This window comes from Vidua macroura, chromosome 1, assembly GCF_024509145.1.
Source record: "Vidua macroura isolate BioBank_ID:100142 chromosome 1, ASM2450914v1, whole genome shotgun sequence".
NCBI lineage: Eukaryota > Metazoa > Chordata > Aves > Passeriformes > Viduidae > Vidua > Vidua macroura.
This window is the reverse complement of record NC_071571.1, coordinates 1,161,776-1,172,362: the sequence shown is the minus strand read 5'-3', so window position 1 is coordinate 1,172,362 and position 10,587 is coordinate 1,161,776. Positions and strand designations below refer to the sequence as shown.

General features: G+C 60.8%; 3 protein-coding genes across 4 annotated transcripts; 2 read left to right on the top strand and 1 right to left on the bottom strand.

Annotated features, from left to right (window-relative positions):
- The first annotated feature begins 835 nt into the window (after positions 1–835).
- Positions 836–1,890, top strand: LOC128803993 (protein SPT2 homolog). 2 transcript variants are annotated; one of them, XM_053971372.1, is made up of 4 exons: positions 836–1,139; positions 1,235–1,339; positions 1,426–1,509; positions 1,618–1,890. In XM_053971372.1, the coding sequence occupies exons 1-4, from the start codon at positions 981–983 to the stop codon at positions 1,792–1,794; spliced, it is 525 nt and encodes a 174-aa protein (XP_053827347.1). In that variant the 5' UTR covers positions 836–980; the 3' UTR covers positions 1,795–1,890. The 2 variants fall into 2 exon arrangements, with proteins under 2 accessions (XP_053827347.1, XP_053827358.1); XM_053971383.1 differs by having other exon boundaries at positions 1,621–1,821.
- On the top strand, positions 1,880–3,871 carry CAMP (cathelicidin antimicrobial peptide). Its single transcript, XM_053971366.1, has 4 exons — positions 1,880–2,344; positions 2,653–2,760; positions 2,853–2,936; positions 3,725–3,871. The coding sequence occupies exons 1-4, from the start codon at positions 1,880–1,882 to the stop codon at positions 3,833–3,835; spliced, it is 768 nt and encodes a 255-aa protein (XP_053827341.1). The 3' UTR covers positions 3,836–3,871.
- Positions 3,872–4,903: 1,032 nt separating this feature from the next.
- LOC128813354 (cathelicidin-B1-like) lies at positions 4,904–5,965 on the bottom strand. The gene is made up of 4 exons (XM_053988414.1): positions 5,720–5,965; positions 5,369–5,473; positions 5,186–5,269; positions 4,904–5,082 (listed from the first exon to the last, which is right to left on the bottom strand). Exons 1-4 carry the CDS (start codon positions 5,963–5,965, stop codon positions 4,954–4,956), a joined length of 564 nt encoding a protein of 187 aa, XP_053844389.1. The 3' UTR covers positions 4,904–4,953.
- Between the last annotated feature and the right edge of the window lie 4,622 nt (positions 5,966–10,587).

The following is a 10,587-nucleotide window of genomic DNA, read 5'->3' as shown; positions in this document are numbered from 1 at the left end:
TACCCACTGCTGGCTTCCCAGGAATGGGAATCCTGTGGACTTTTCTGTGCTGCTCAGACTTTAAAAAGGAAAAATAAGAAAAAACACGATCATAATCAAGTTGTTGCCGGTGGCACCTTCTCTTCTCCAGGACCCCTCCCGATGGTCTCCATGGGCAGAGGAGGCTCTGGTGAGCTGCTCTCCTGGTGTTCCATTATCCCTTCTCCCTCCCACCATCTCCCACCTGCGGCTTGTGTCCATAGGAATGGGAATATTGGAACAAATACCTTTGGAAGAGCAGCAGCTCCCCTGACCCCAGGGCTGTCGATGACCCCAGGGCTTCCAGAGCGCTGCTCCCAGGCCCAGGGATCCTGGGTGTCTCCCAAATGTGCTTCCCTGGATTCCTTCCCCAGGGATTTCTTTGCTTGGATGAAGCGAGGAGAAAGGGGAGCTCCTGGCTGCAAAGGCAGCAGGAAAATACTGAATTTTTGGGGAAACGAGACCCGCTCGGCCAGGGAAGGCAAACTGGGAGAGCAGGATGCACACAGTGGAGTCCTCAGTAAACCCTGTGTTCTTGAATCCAAGGAAAACCTGGGCCTGGGGTGTTTGGATGAAACTGAGCGGGGTGAGAGGGATTTTAAAAACCCCAAAATCGTGTTAAGAAGCTGGGAGACGGGAGGGGGCTCCTGGTTCTTCTCCTGGTGGGAACCAGGAGGATGCTGTGGCTCCCGGCTCGGGAGGAGCGGGATCTCGGCTGGACCAGCGTGCCAAGAAACCGGGAGCAGGCGCAGGGAAGGGGCCGCGGAGGGGGATCGGCCCTGCCGAGCTCCAGCATCGCCGCATCTCCTGCAGGTCCAGGCGCGCTCCCCGCCGCGGCACCGGGCCAAGGAAAACACCGGCAACCCGATCCCTTCCCGCGGCACGGGGGCCGCTGTTCATTTACCCTGGAGCCGGAGCCGGGGGCCCCGAGCCGGGCGCTCATTGCCGGCGGTGCCGCCCGCATGGCGCTGCTGCTGGGGGCCGTGCTGCTGGCGGCGGGCGCCGCCGCGGCCCCGGCCGTGCCCCCGGCCATGCCCGCGCCCCGGGAGCTGGCGCGCTCCGTGCTGGAGACGCACGGGCAGGAGCTGCGGCTGCTGCGGCTGCTGGGAGTGGCCAGGACGGTAGGAAAAGGGGGCGCGGGGAGGGGGGGGGTGCGCTCCGGCTGCGGCGCCATCCCGTGCCGGGTCTCCTCCACACGGAGCTTTTCTCCCGGCAGAGCTTCGACTGGGGGACCCACTTCAGCATCAACTTCACGGCCCGCCAGCCGCCCTGCCCCAAGCCCGCCCCGGACCCCCGCGGCTGCCGGGGCCGCCCGGGCAGGGTGAGCGCGGGGTGGGACCCCCAAAACCCGGGGGCACGCACGGGGGGGGGGGGGTCCCCGGCGTGCTGAGGCCGCTCTGTCCCCAGGTGCAGCGCTGCTTGGCCCAGGTGTCCGTGTTCACCTTCCTGCCCGACGTGCCGCTGTCGATGGTGGAGTGCGGCCGGGAGCCGGTGAGGGCTCCGGGAGCTCATCCTGGGGGTGGGACACGTGTCCCCCTCACTTCGGGGGGATTTTTGGCTCTGGAGTGAAACCCCCCCCCCGTTTATTTCTCCCCGCAGCAGTCCGGTGACAGCGCCCAGCCCCGCTCCCCTGGCACCAACCCAGGTCACTCATCCTCATCCTCCTCCTCATCATCATCATCATCCTCGGGGCCCCCCCCGCGGCCTCGCCCCCCCTCCAGCGCGTCCCTGCGGGGGCCGTCCCGCCGCCCCCTGTCCCCAGCGGAGCTGCAATAAAGAGATTTCGGGGTCGGAAATTGTGCGTGTGTGGGGGTGACAGTTTGGGGGGCCCGGGGGGCGCCCTCGGCCTTGGGCAACAGCGATGGGGCAACTTTGGGGTTGTGCAACCCCGCGGGCACCCAACCTGACACGGGCAACGTGTCACCACCCGGCCCCCAAATCCCCCGCGCCCAGCCAAGGGGGCACCCCGAGGGGTTCAGACGCCACCGCCCATCCACGGGGACACACGGGGGACCCCCCCCCCCCGCCCTGCGCGTCCCCCCAAAAGAACGGCCACTCTGCGGCTTGGGGCCGGGCGTTTCCCAAGGGGCAGCCCCGGGGGTGGGTCCCCAGCGGGGATAAAAGGGGCGCGGGGGTGGCCGTGGGGACAGCGATGCCGAGCTCGTGGGTGCTGGTGCTGGCGGTGCTGGGGGGGGCCTGCGCCCTCCCCGCCCCGGCGCCCCTCTCCTACACCGAGGCGCTGGGGCAGGCCGTGGATTCCTACAACCAGCGGCCCGAGGTGCAGAACGCCTTCAGGCTGCTCAGCGCGGAGCCCGAGCCCGGCCCGGTGAGTGCCCCCCACTCGGGACCCCCCCCCCCCGTTTGTCACCATGCCCCCCATTCCTGTCCCCCCCCCCACTCGTGCTACCCCGCTCGGGGCGCACAGTGCCGACCCCTGAGTGAGTGTCACCCCACTCGTGACCCCTCATTTGTCACACGCCCCCCTCATGACCGACCCCCCACCTTGTGACCGCTCAGCGCCCACGCCAGCCATTGCCACCCCACTGGTGACCCCCCCTCCTAGTGACACCCCGACTGCTGACCCCTCTCCTGTCACCTCCCCCTGGTGACCCCGCCACCCACCCGTGTCCCCAGGGCGTGGAGCTGAGCTCGCTGCAGAGACTCAACTTCAGCATGATGGAGACGGACTGTGCCGCCGGCGCCCGCACCAACCCCGACGACTGCGACTTCAAGGAGAACGGGGTGAGGAGGAGGAGGAGGAGCAGCGGGAGGAAGGGTGGGGGGGGCACGGGGGCCCGCTGCCATCCCCAGGTGACACCGCGTGTCCCCCCCAGGTCATCAAGGAGTGCTCGGGGCCGGTGCAGTTCCGGCAGGACTCCCCCGAGATCGACCTGCGCTGCTTCGACGCCTCCTCCGACGTGAGTGGGGGGGAGCCGGGGTCCCTCCCTCCCCCTGCCCCAAAAGGGACGCAGGGACACCCCGAGGGCTCCAGAGGAGGGTGGGGGGTCCTGGGGAGCTCACAGGTGCAGGGTGGGGGGGTTTTAGGTGCAGAGTCCCAGGGGTGGGTGCAGGGCCTCAGGTGGGGCGTCCTGGGTGGGGTCTGGGCGTGGGGACACGGGTGGGGTCGCAAGTGTCCCTGCTGTGGGGTTCCTGGTGTGGGGACACGAGTGGTGTCCCTGCTGTGGGGTCCTGGGTGGGGAATACCCCTGGAGTGGGGTCCTGGGTGGGATCCTGGGTATGGGGTCCCTGGAGTGGGGTCCTGGGGATGGGGTCCCTGGGGATGGGGTCCCTGGAGTGGGGTCCTGGGGATGGGGTCCCGGGTGGGATCCTGGGGATGGGGTCCCTGGAGTGGGATCCTGGGGATGGGGTCCCTGGAGTGGGGTCCTGGGGATGGGGTCCCGGGTGGGATCCTGGGGATGGGGTCCCTGGAGTGGGATCCTGGGGATGGGGTCCCTGGAGTGGGGTCCTGGGGATGGGGTCCCGGGTGGGATCCTGGGGATGGGGTCCCTGGAGTGGGGTCCCTGGTGGGATCCTGGGGATGGGGTCCCTGGAGTGGGGTCCCTGGTGGGATCCTGGGGATGGGGTCCCTGGAGTGGGGTCCCGGGTGGGTTTCCAGGTGCGGGGGGCCCTGGGTGGGTTCCCGGGTGTGCTCCCAAGGGGGAGTCCCACAGCCCCGCCCCCCCTGACCCCCCCATCCCTCCCGCAGCCGGTTCTGATCCAGCGCGGCCGCTTCGGGCGCTTCCTGAGGAAGGTCCGGCGCTTCCGGCCCAGGGTCAACTTCAACGTCCACTTGAGGGGCTCCGTGGGGCTGGGCTGAGCAATAAAGGGGCCACCGGGAGTGGCCGTGTGGGCACCGCGTCCTCCTGTCTCTGTCACACGGGGAAACTGAGGCACGGCTGCGACACGGGGCTGATCCCCCGCATTGTCCTCAAGGGGACTGGGGACAGGGATGGGTTCACTCTGGGGAGCCCCCAGGACCCCACCCTAAAAAGGGACCACTGTCATCGCCAGGGTGTCACTGTCCCCACAGTCATTGTCCCCATGGTGGCATTGTCCCCACTGCATCTTGTCCCCCCCCAAACCAGCAGTGATGGCAAAGGGACATGGGGGGACACAGGGGACACTGTGAGCCCTCCAGGGAGCTGCAAGGGAGGGGCTGGGGGGGTTCAGGTCCCGAGGGGACCCCCATGATGGACCCAGTTTGGGACAGGGACATTGTGGGCGCAGAGCTGGGGGGCCCAAGAGTGGCTGGAGCAGGGTCATGGCTGCAGCCCCCCTGCGGGTGTCCCTCCTGTCCCCCCAACATTCCTGTGGGTCCGTACCCCACAAACACCTCTGTGGGGACCCCACAGATTCCGGGGGACCCCCACGGTGTCCTGGGCACAGGGAAGGACAATCCCAGGGCTCCAAGGCCCCGCAGGAGGCCGGTGCCAGGAGGAGACCCCGGTGTTGTGCCCATTTTTGGGGAGCTGATCCTGCTCTCCCTGGGACCTTCTGCCACCAGCACCGTCCCCATCCTCGTGTCCCCCTTGTGGTGACAGTGGCAGGGAACGCCGGGAAGCAGCTGGAGGTGGGGAGGGGCTGTCGGGGGGTCCCCGAGGTGGCAGCACCTGCGGCGGGGGGGGTACCTTTGCCTCTCCACGGCCTTGGAGAGGTGAGGGGACCCCAGGTCTGCCCCAGTGAGAGCCCCCCACTCGTGACATCCCCCATTCATGACCCCCAGGGTGTTCCCAGCTCTCACAGCTCCCTGGCTGGGCACAGGGGGATTTGGGGGGGTCTGGGAGCGCTCAGGGGTCCCCACTGGGGCGCAGGGACACTCAGGGTGACACCAGGAGTGATGCAGGGATGTTTATTGGCAGTGAAGCACCTGGGGAGGGGACACGGGGAGGGGACACAGAGTGGGGACACAGGGTGGGGACACAGCAGTGTCACCCCTCAGGGTCTGGGAGCCTTGAGGTTGAGCCTGTCCCGGATCCAGACCCGACCGCACTGGAAGAACCCCTGGAAACGCTGCTTGATCTTGCCAAAGAAATCCTTGATCTTGGATTTCCAGATCCGGCCAAACTGGGAAAACAAAGAGCAGGGTCGGACTTCGGGGGGGCGAGGAGGGGACCTGGGGGGCCCCTGGGAGCCGGGGGGACACGGAGCCATCCCAGCCCCTCCTCACCGCAGCCGGCGCCTTCTCGCAGGAGAGCTCCACCGTGGGCTGCTGCCCCTCCAGGAAAACGGAGCCCTGGCACCAGGTCACCGCCTGTGGGTCACAGAGGGGACACAGGAGAGCCCAACCCCCTCGTGCCTCAGTTTCCCCAGCGGATGGATAATCCCCAGTTCCCACGGGACGAAGCCTCACCCCGAGCCAGCGGCTCTTGCAGTTGCTGGTGGCCGTTCCCGGTGCCCGGCACGTGGTCTCCTCCAGGGTGAAGCTCAGCTCCTGCCGGCTCTGCAGGTCCGAGGGCTGGGAAAAGGGACAGGATCCATCAGGGATCCACCACCCCCAAGTGCCCAGCCCCACAGCAGGCCGGAGCCAGCCCTAAGAGGGGCCGCATCCAGCCTGGAACGGGTCAGGCTCAGCCCCGACTCGGCTGCGCTCAGTCCCTCGGGGGTCAGACCCAAAAACGGGGCAGATCCACCCTGAGAAGGGCCGGACCCAGCACTGCCCAGTCCTGGGGTTCCCCCTGGAAAGGGAGAGCTCAGCGCTCACCCAGCCGGGCCGGGGCTGAGCCTCGCGGAGCTGCAGGACGTAGGGACTGACGGCCCTGGCGTTGAGCAGCTCCACGGCCGCCGCCACCACATCCCCGTAGCTCAGGGACCCCGGCGAGGACGAGGCCGCCGTGGCTCCATCCCGTCCCGCCGTGGATCCGCGTGGCTCCGCCGTGGATCCGCGTGGCTCCGCCGTGGCGGCTCCGGCCAGCGCCAGCAGCCCCAGCAGCAGCAGCGGTGGCCCCATCCTGCTCCAGATCCTGGCGCTGCTCCCCACCGGGGCCGGCAGCGCTTTTATGGGAGCTGCCAGGGGGCTGGCACAGAGGGACATTCCAGGGGGGATGAATCCGGCCAGGAGCCCAGCCCAGCCCGTTGCGGTCCCCGGGGCAGTGGGGATGGCTGTGCCGGTCACCTCGGGTCAGCAGGGGAGAGGCCACAGGGTTTGGGGTCCCCCAAGGGAGGGAATGTCTGACCAGGGAATGTGTGACAGCGAGGACAGGGACAGCGGTGACAGACATGGCCTGTCAGATTAAGCTCTTTTTTGACCCAGAGATGGGGCAACTGAGAGGTGTTTTAAAAAGTTTTATTCCATTTTCAGTCTCATATGGAGGGTGAGACAACAGAGATGCTATAATTCACGCTGTTACAATCAAAAAACCAACAGTTCCCTAATTACAATACATTATAAACGTTTCTTGGCTTATCAGCTTCTGCCACACCATGCTGTAAATGTTTTAAAGTGAATAATCTAAAATTACCCCCTCGTGGGTCTTACTACAATGCATTTTTCACGGTTCTATTTCTCCAAAATATCTAGTCTTATTTACAGAACTATCCTTTGAGACTTGTTTCCAGCTCCATTTCTCTCTCAGCAATGTCTGTCCTATTCCCACGGCATTTCTAAGCCAGCATTTCTTATCTCAAGGTTTGCAGAGGGATGCACACGCTGCGTGAGCCTCCTGCCAGGCTTGGAGAATTCCCTTCAAATCCATTTCCCACGCTGGCCCTGGATGGTCCAGAGCGTGGTGGGGATGAGAGGTTTGAGCCAGGTGAGGGTCAGGCTCTCCTCCCAGGGGACAGGGACAGGACAAGGGGAAACAGCCCCAGGCTGTGCCAGGGGGCGTTCAGCTGGACATTGGAAAAATTCCTTCCCCAAAAACGCTTGGCCCAGGGCCGTGGTGGAGTCCCCTCCCTGGGGGAATTTAAAATCCCTGTGGATGTGGCACTGGGGGACGTGGTCAGTGGTGGCCGTGGCAGTGCTGGGGAGAGTCGGACTCGGTCTCCAAGAGCTTTTCCCCGTGATTCTCTGAAGACAGATGGGGTTTTCCATGCCAGCAGTGATTTATGGCCTGTCCCTCTCTGCAAACAGGCGAGCAGGAAGCTCCAGGAGGACACCCAGCATCCTTCAGTGGAAAACATCCTCGTAAATCACACGGGGACAAAGACACCGACACCTGGAAGTCCCCAGGGAGGGTCGGTGACTGTCCCTGCCCTGCAGCAAACCCCACCCCACCCTGGAACATTCCAGGTGCAGCCAGGTCCAACGTTCCATGGAGATGGGTGGGATTATCCTGCACCACCTCCAGGCTCACCTCCCCAGGGACAGGGATCCAACACATCCCCAGGGATTGATTGGTCTCGCTGCTTCCCTTCAAGGCTTTCCCAGTTCCTTCCAAACTGTCCCCCATTCCTTAAAAATTCCCATTAAATTCTGCAATTCCTTCCAAATCCTTCCCCGTTCCTTCACAGATTCCCTCGAAATTCCTCAATTCTTTCCGAATTTCCTCCAAATTCCTCCCAGCTCCTTCCAAACTCCTCAGTTACTCCCATTTCCCCCATGTATCCCACCTAGGATTTAGCAGCAAGAGAAACGAGTTTCAAAATAGAATGTAAAATATTTAAATTTCATTTTTAGGTGCCTGTGCCAGCCCTGAGCAGGCTCCAAAATGCCACAAAATCCTTGGAGGCCATTTTGGGAATTAAAAAAAAGAGAAAATTCAGTGAGTTGCGATTCCCAGGACGTCTCCCACCTCTGACAATAAATCCTGCCCAAAAACCAAACCCTGAGCCCTGAGCTGGGGAAATTCCCTGCTCATAAATCTGACTCTGGGTTTATTTGTCCTTCCCAGGGTTGTGCTGTCCCTCCTCATTCCGGAAGAGCCGCGGGTTTGACTTGGAGCCGTTCCCACAGCCAGACCCTGCTCCGACCCAGGCACTGGAAGGTTCCCAGTCCGGGGCAGGGGCTGGGACTGGGTGGGCTTGAAGGTCCTTCCACCCCAGCAAGTCTGGGGTGCTGGGACACTGAAGGGAGGGCACGGCTGGTCCGTCACGGAATCATCCTGCAGTGGGTTGGGTTGGAATGGAGCACAAATCCAACTCCACGCCACCCCTGCCATGGGCAGGGACAATTCCCACTGCTCCAAGCCCCATCCAGCCTGGCCTTGGGCACTGCCAGGGATCCAGGGGCAGCCGCAGCTGCTCTGGGAATTCCATCCCAGCCAGGAATTCCTAATTCCCAATCTCCCATCCAGCCCTGCCCTCTGGCAGTGGGAGCCATTCCCTGTGTCCTGTCCCTCCAGGCCTTGTCCCCATCCCTCTCCAGCTCTCCTGGAGCCCCTTCAGGCCCTGCAAGGGGCTCTGAGCTCTCCCTGGAGCTTCTCCTCTCCAGGGGAACATTCCCAGCTCTCCCAGGCTGGCTCCAGCCCTGCAGCAGCTCTGGGGTTCCTCTGGGTCTCTCCAGCAGCTCCGTGTCCCTGCCCGGTCTGGGCAGACTTAGATCAGTTATGGATGGAGATGGGCAGAGTCCAACAGCACGAAGTTTAATAAGTCCAAGTGCCGAGTTCTACATTTTGCCCACAAAAATCGCCTACAGCGTTTCAGGCTGGGGACAGCGTGGCTGGACAGTGCCCAGGGACCTGGGGGGGCTGTCCACAGCTGGTTGAACATGAGCCAGCAGTGTGCCCTGGTGGCCTGGATCAGGAGCTGTGACCAGCAGGAGCAGGGAGGTCATTCTGCCCCTGCACCTGGCACAGGTGAGGGCACACCTCGAGTGCCACGTCCTCGAGGTTTGGGAAGGACGTTGGGACGCTCGAGCACATCCAGAGGAGGCAACGAAGCTGGAGAGGGGCTGGGAACACAAACCCTGTGAGGAACGGCTGAGGGAGCTGGGGGTGCTCAGCCTGGAGAAAAGGAGGCTCAGAGGTGACCTCATTGCTCTCCACAGCTCCCTGAAGGGAGGTGCAGACAGGTGGGGTCGGTCTCTTCCACCGGGCAGCACTGACAGAACAAGGGGACACAGCCTCGAGCTACGTCAGGGAAGGTTCAGGTTGGATATTAGGAAAAAATTTCACTGAAAGAATAATAAAGTGCTGGGATTGTCTTCCCAGGGAGGTGGTGGAATCACCATCTCTGGATGTGTTTAAAAAAAGACTGGACATGGCACTTGGTTGAGGTGTCAGGGCATGGGTTGGACTTGATGATCTTGGAGGTCTCTTCCAACCTCATTATTCTGTGATTCTGTGGTTCTGTGATTCTGTGATTCTGTGATTTTGTGATTCTGTGATTCTGTGGTTCTGTGATCCTGTGATTCTGTGATTTTGTGATTCTGTGATGTTGTGAGTCTGTCATTCTGTCACTCTGTCATTCTGTGGTTCTGTGGTTCTGTGGTTCTGTGATTCTGTAATTCTGTGATGTTGTTGTGAAAAACACCCATCACTTGGCTTTTAAAATTTTTTAAAGTTTAATAATAATAAAATGGTTATAAAAATAGTGATACAATTAGAGTAATAAAAATTTAGAGTTAGGACAATTACAAGACAATAAAAAGCAAAGAATTACGGATATCCAGATGCTCTCGGGCACTTAAGCCATGTCAAGCATGCCTTGTGAACAAAGGAATAGCCCTAAAAGCAATAGCCTGTTGCATATACAAAACACTTCATTATTATGCATATATTTTATTTAAAACAAGAAATTCATATGGTACTTGTCAAAAAGTTTCTGTTAATCCCCAGGTGCCTTCGAGTCTAAGTCAGGCTTGAAGAACTTTGTTTCTGTTGATAAGGAAAGCCATAAGTTCCTCTTCTCTGGAAAATTTAGGGGTTTCTGTAATTGTTATCTCTGTGTGAAGAATTCCTTGATTATCTTCTCCTTTTCTAAAAAAAGAATATCTCACACACATAGTTTCTATTTTAACTACTAATGCTTAATTTTGATTACAAAACTACATTTACTATATTAATAAAATGTTAATGCAGCATAACTTTCAGCATAATACATATAGTAAATATCTGCGTAGAGCCATATAATATGCATTTTTCACACTGTGATGCTGTGATTCTGTGATTTTGTGATTCTGTGAGTCTGTGATTCTGTGGGTCTGTGGTTCTGTCACTCTGTCACTCTGTCATTCTGTGGTTCTGTGACGTTGTGATTCTGTCAATCTGTGATTCTGTGATTTTGTGATTTTGTGATTCTGTGGTTCTGTCCTTCTGTCACTGTCATTCTGTGGTTCTGTGGTTCTGTGATTCTGTGATGTTGTGGTTCTGTCACTCTCACTCTGTCACTGTCACTCTGTCATCCCGTGGTTCTGTCACTCTGTCATTCTGTCACTCTGTCACTCTGTCATCCCGTGGTTCGGTCACTCTGTCGCTCTGTCACTGTCCCTCTGTCATCCCGTGGTTCTGTCACTCCGTCACTCTGTCACTCTGTCACTCTGTCGCTCTGTCGCTCTGTCACTGTCCCTCTGTCATCCCGTGGTTCTGTGCCGCTCCGTGCCCGGTCCCGCCGTTTCCCGCCCCCGGCCCGTCCCTGGTCCCCATGGCAACCGCGCCGAAGGGGGCGTGGCCACGCCGCGCAACGCGCGCTGGC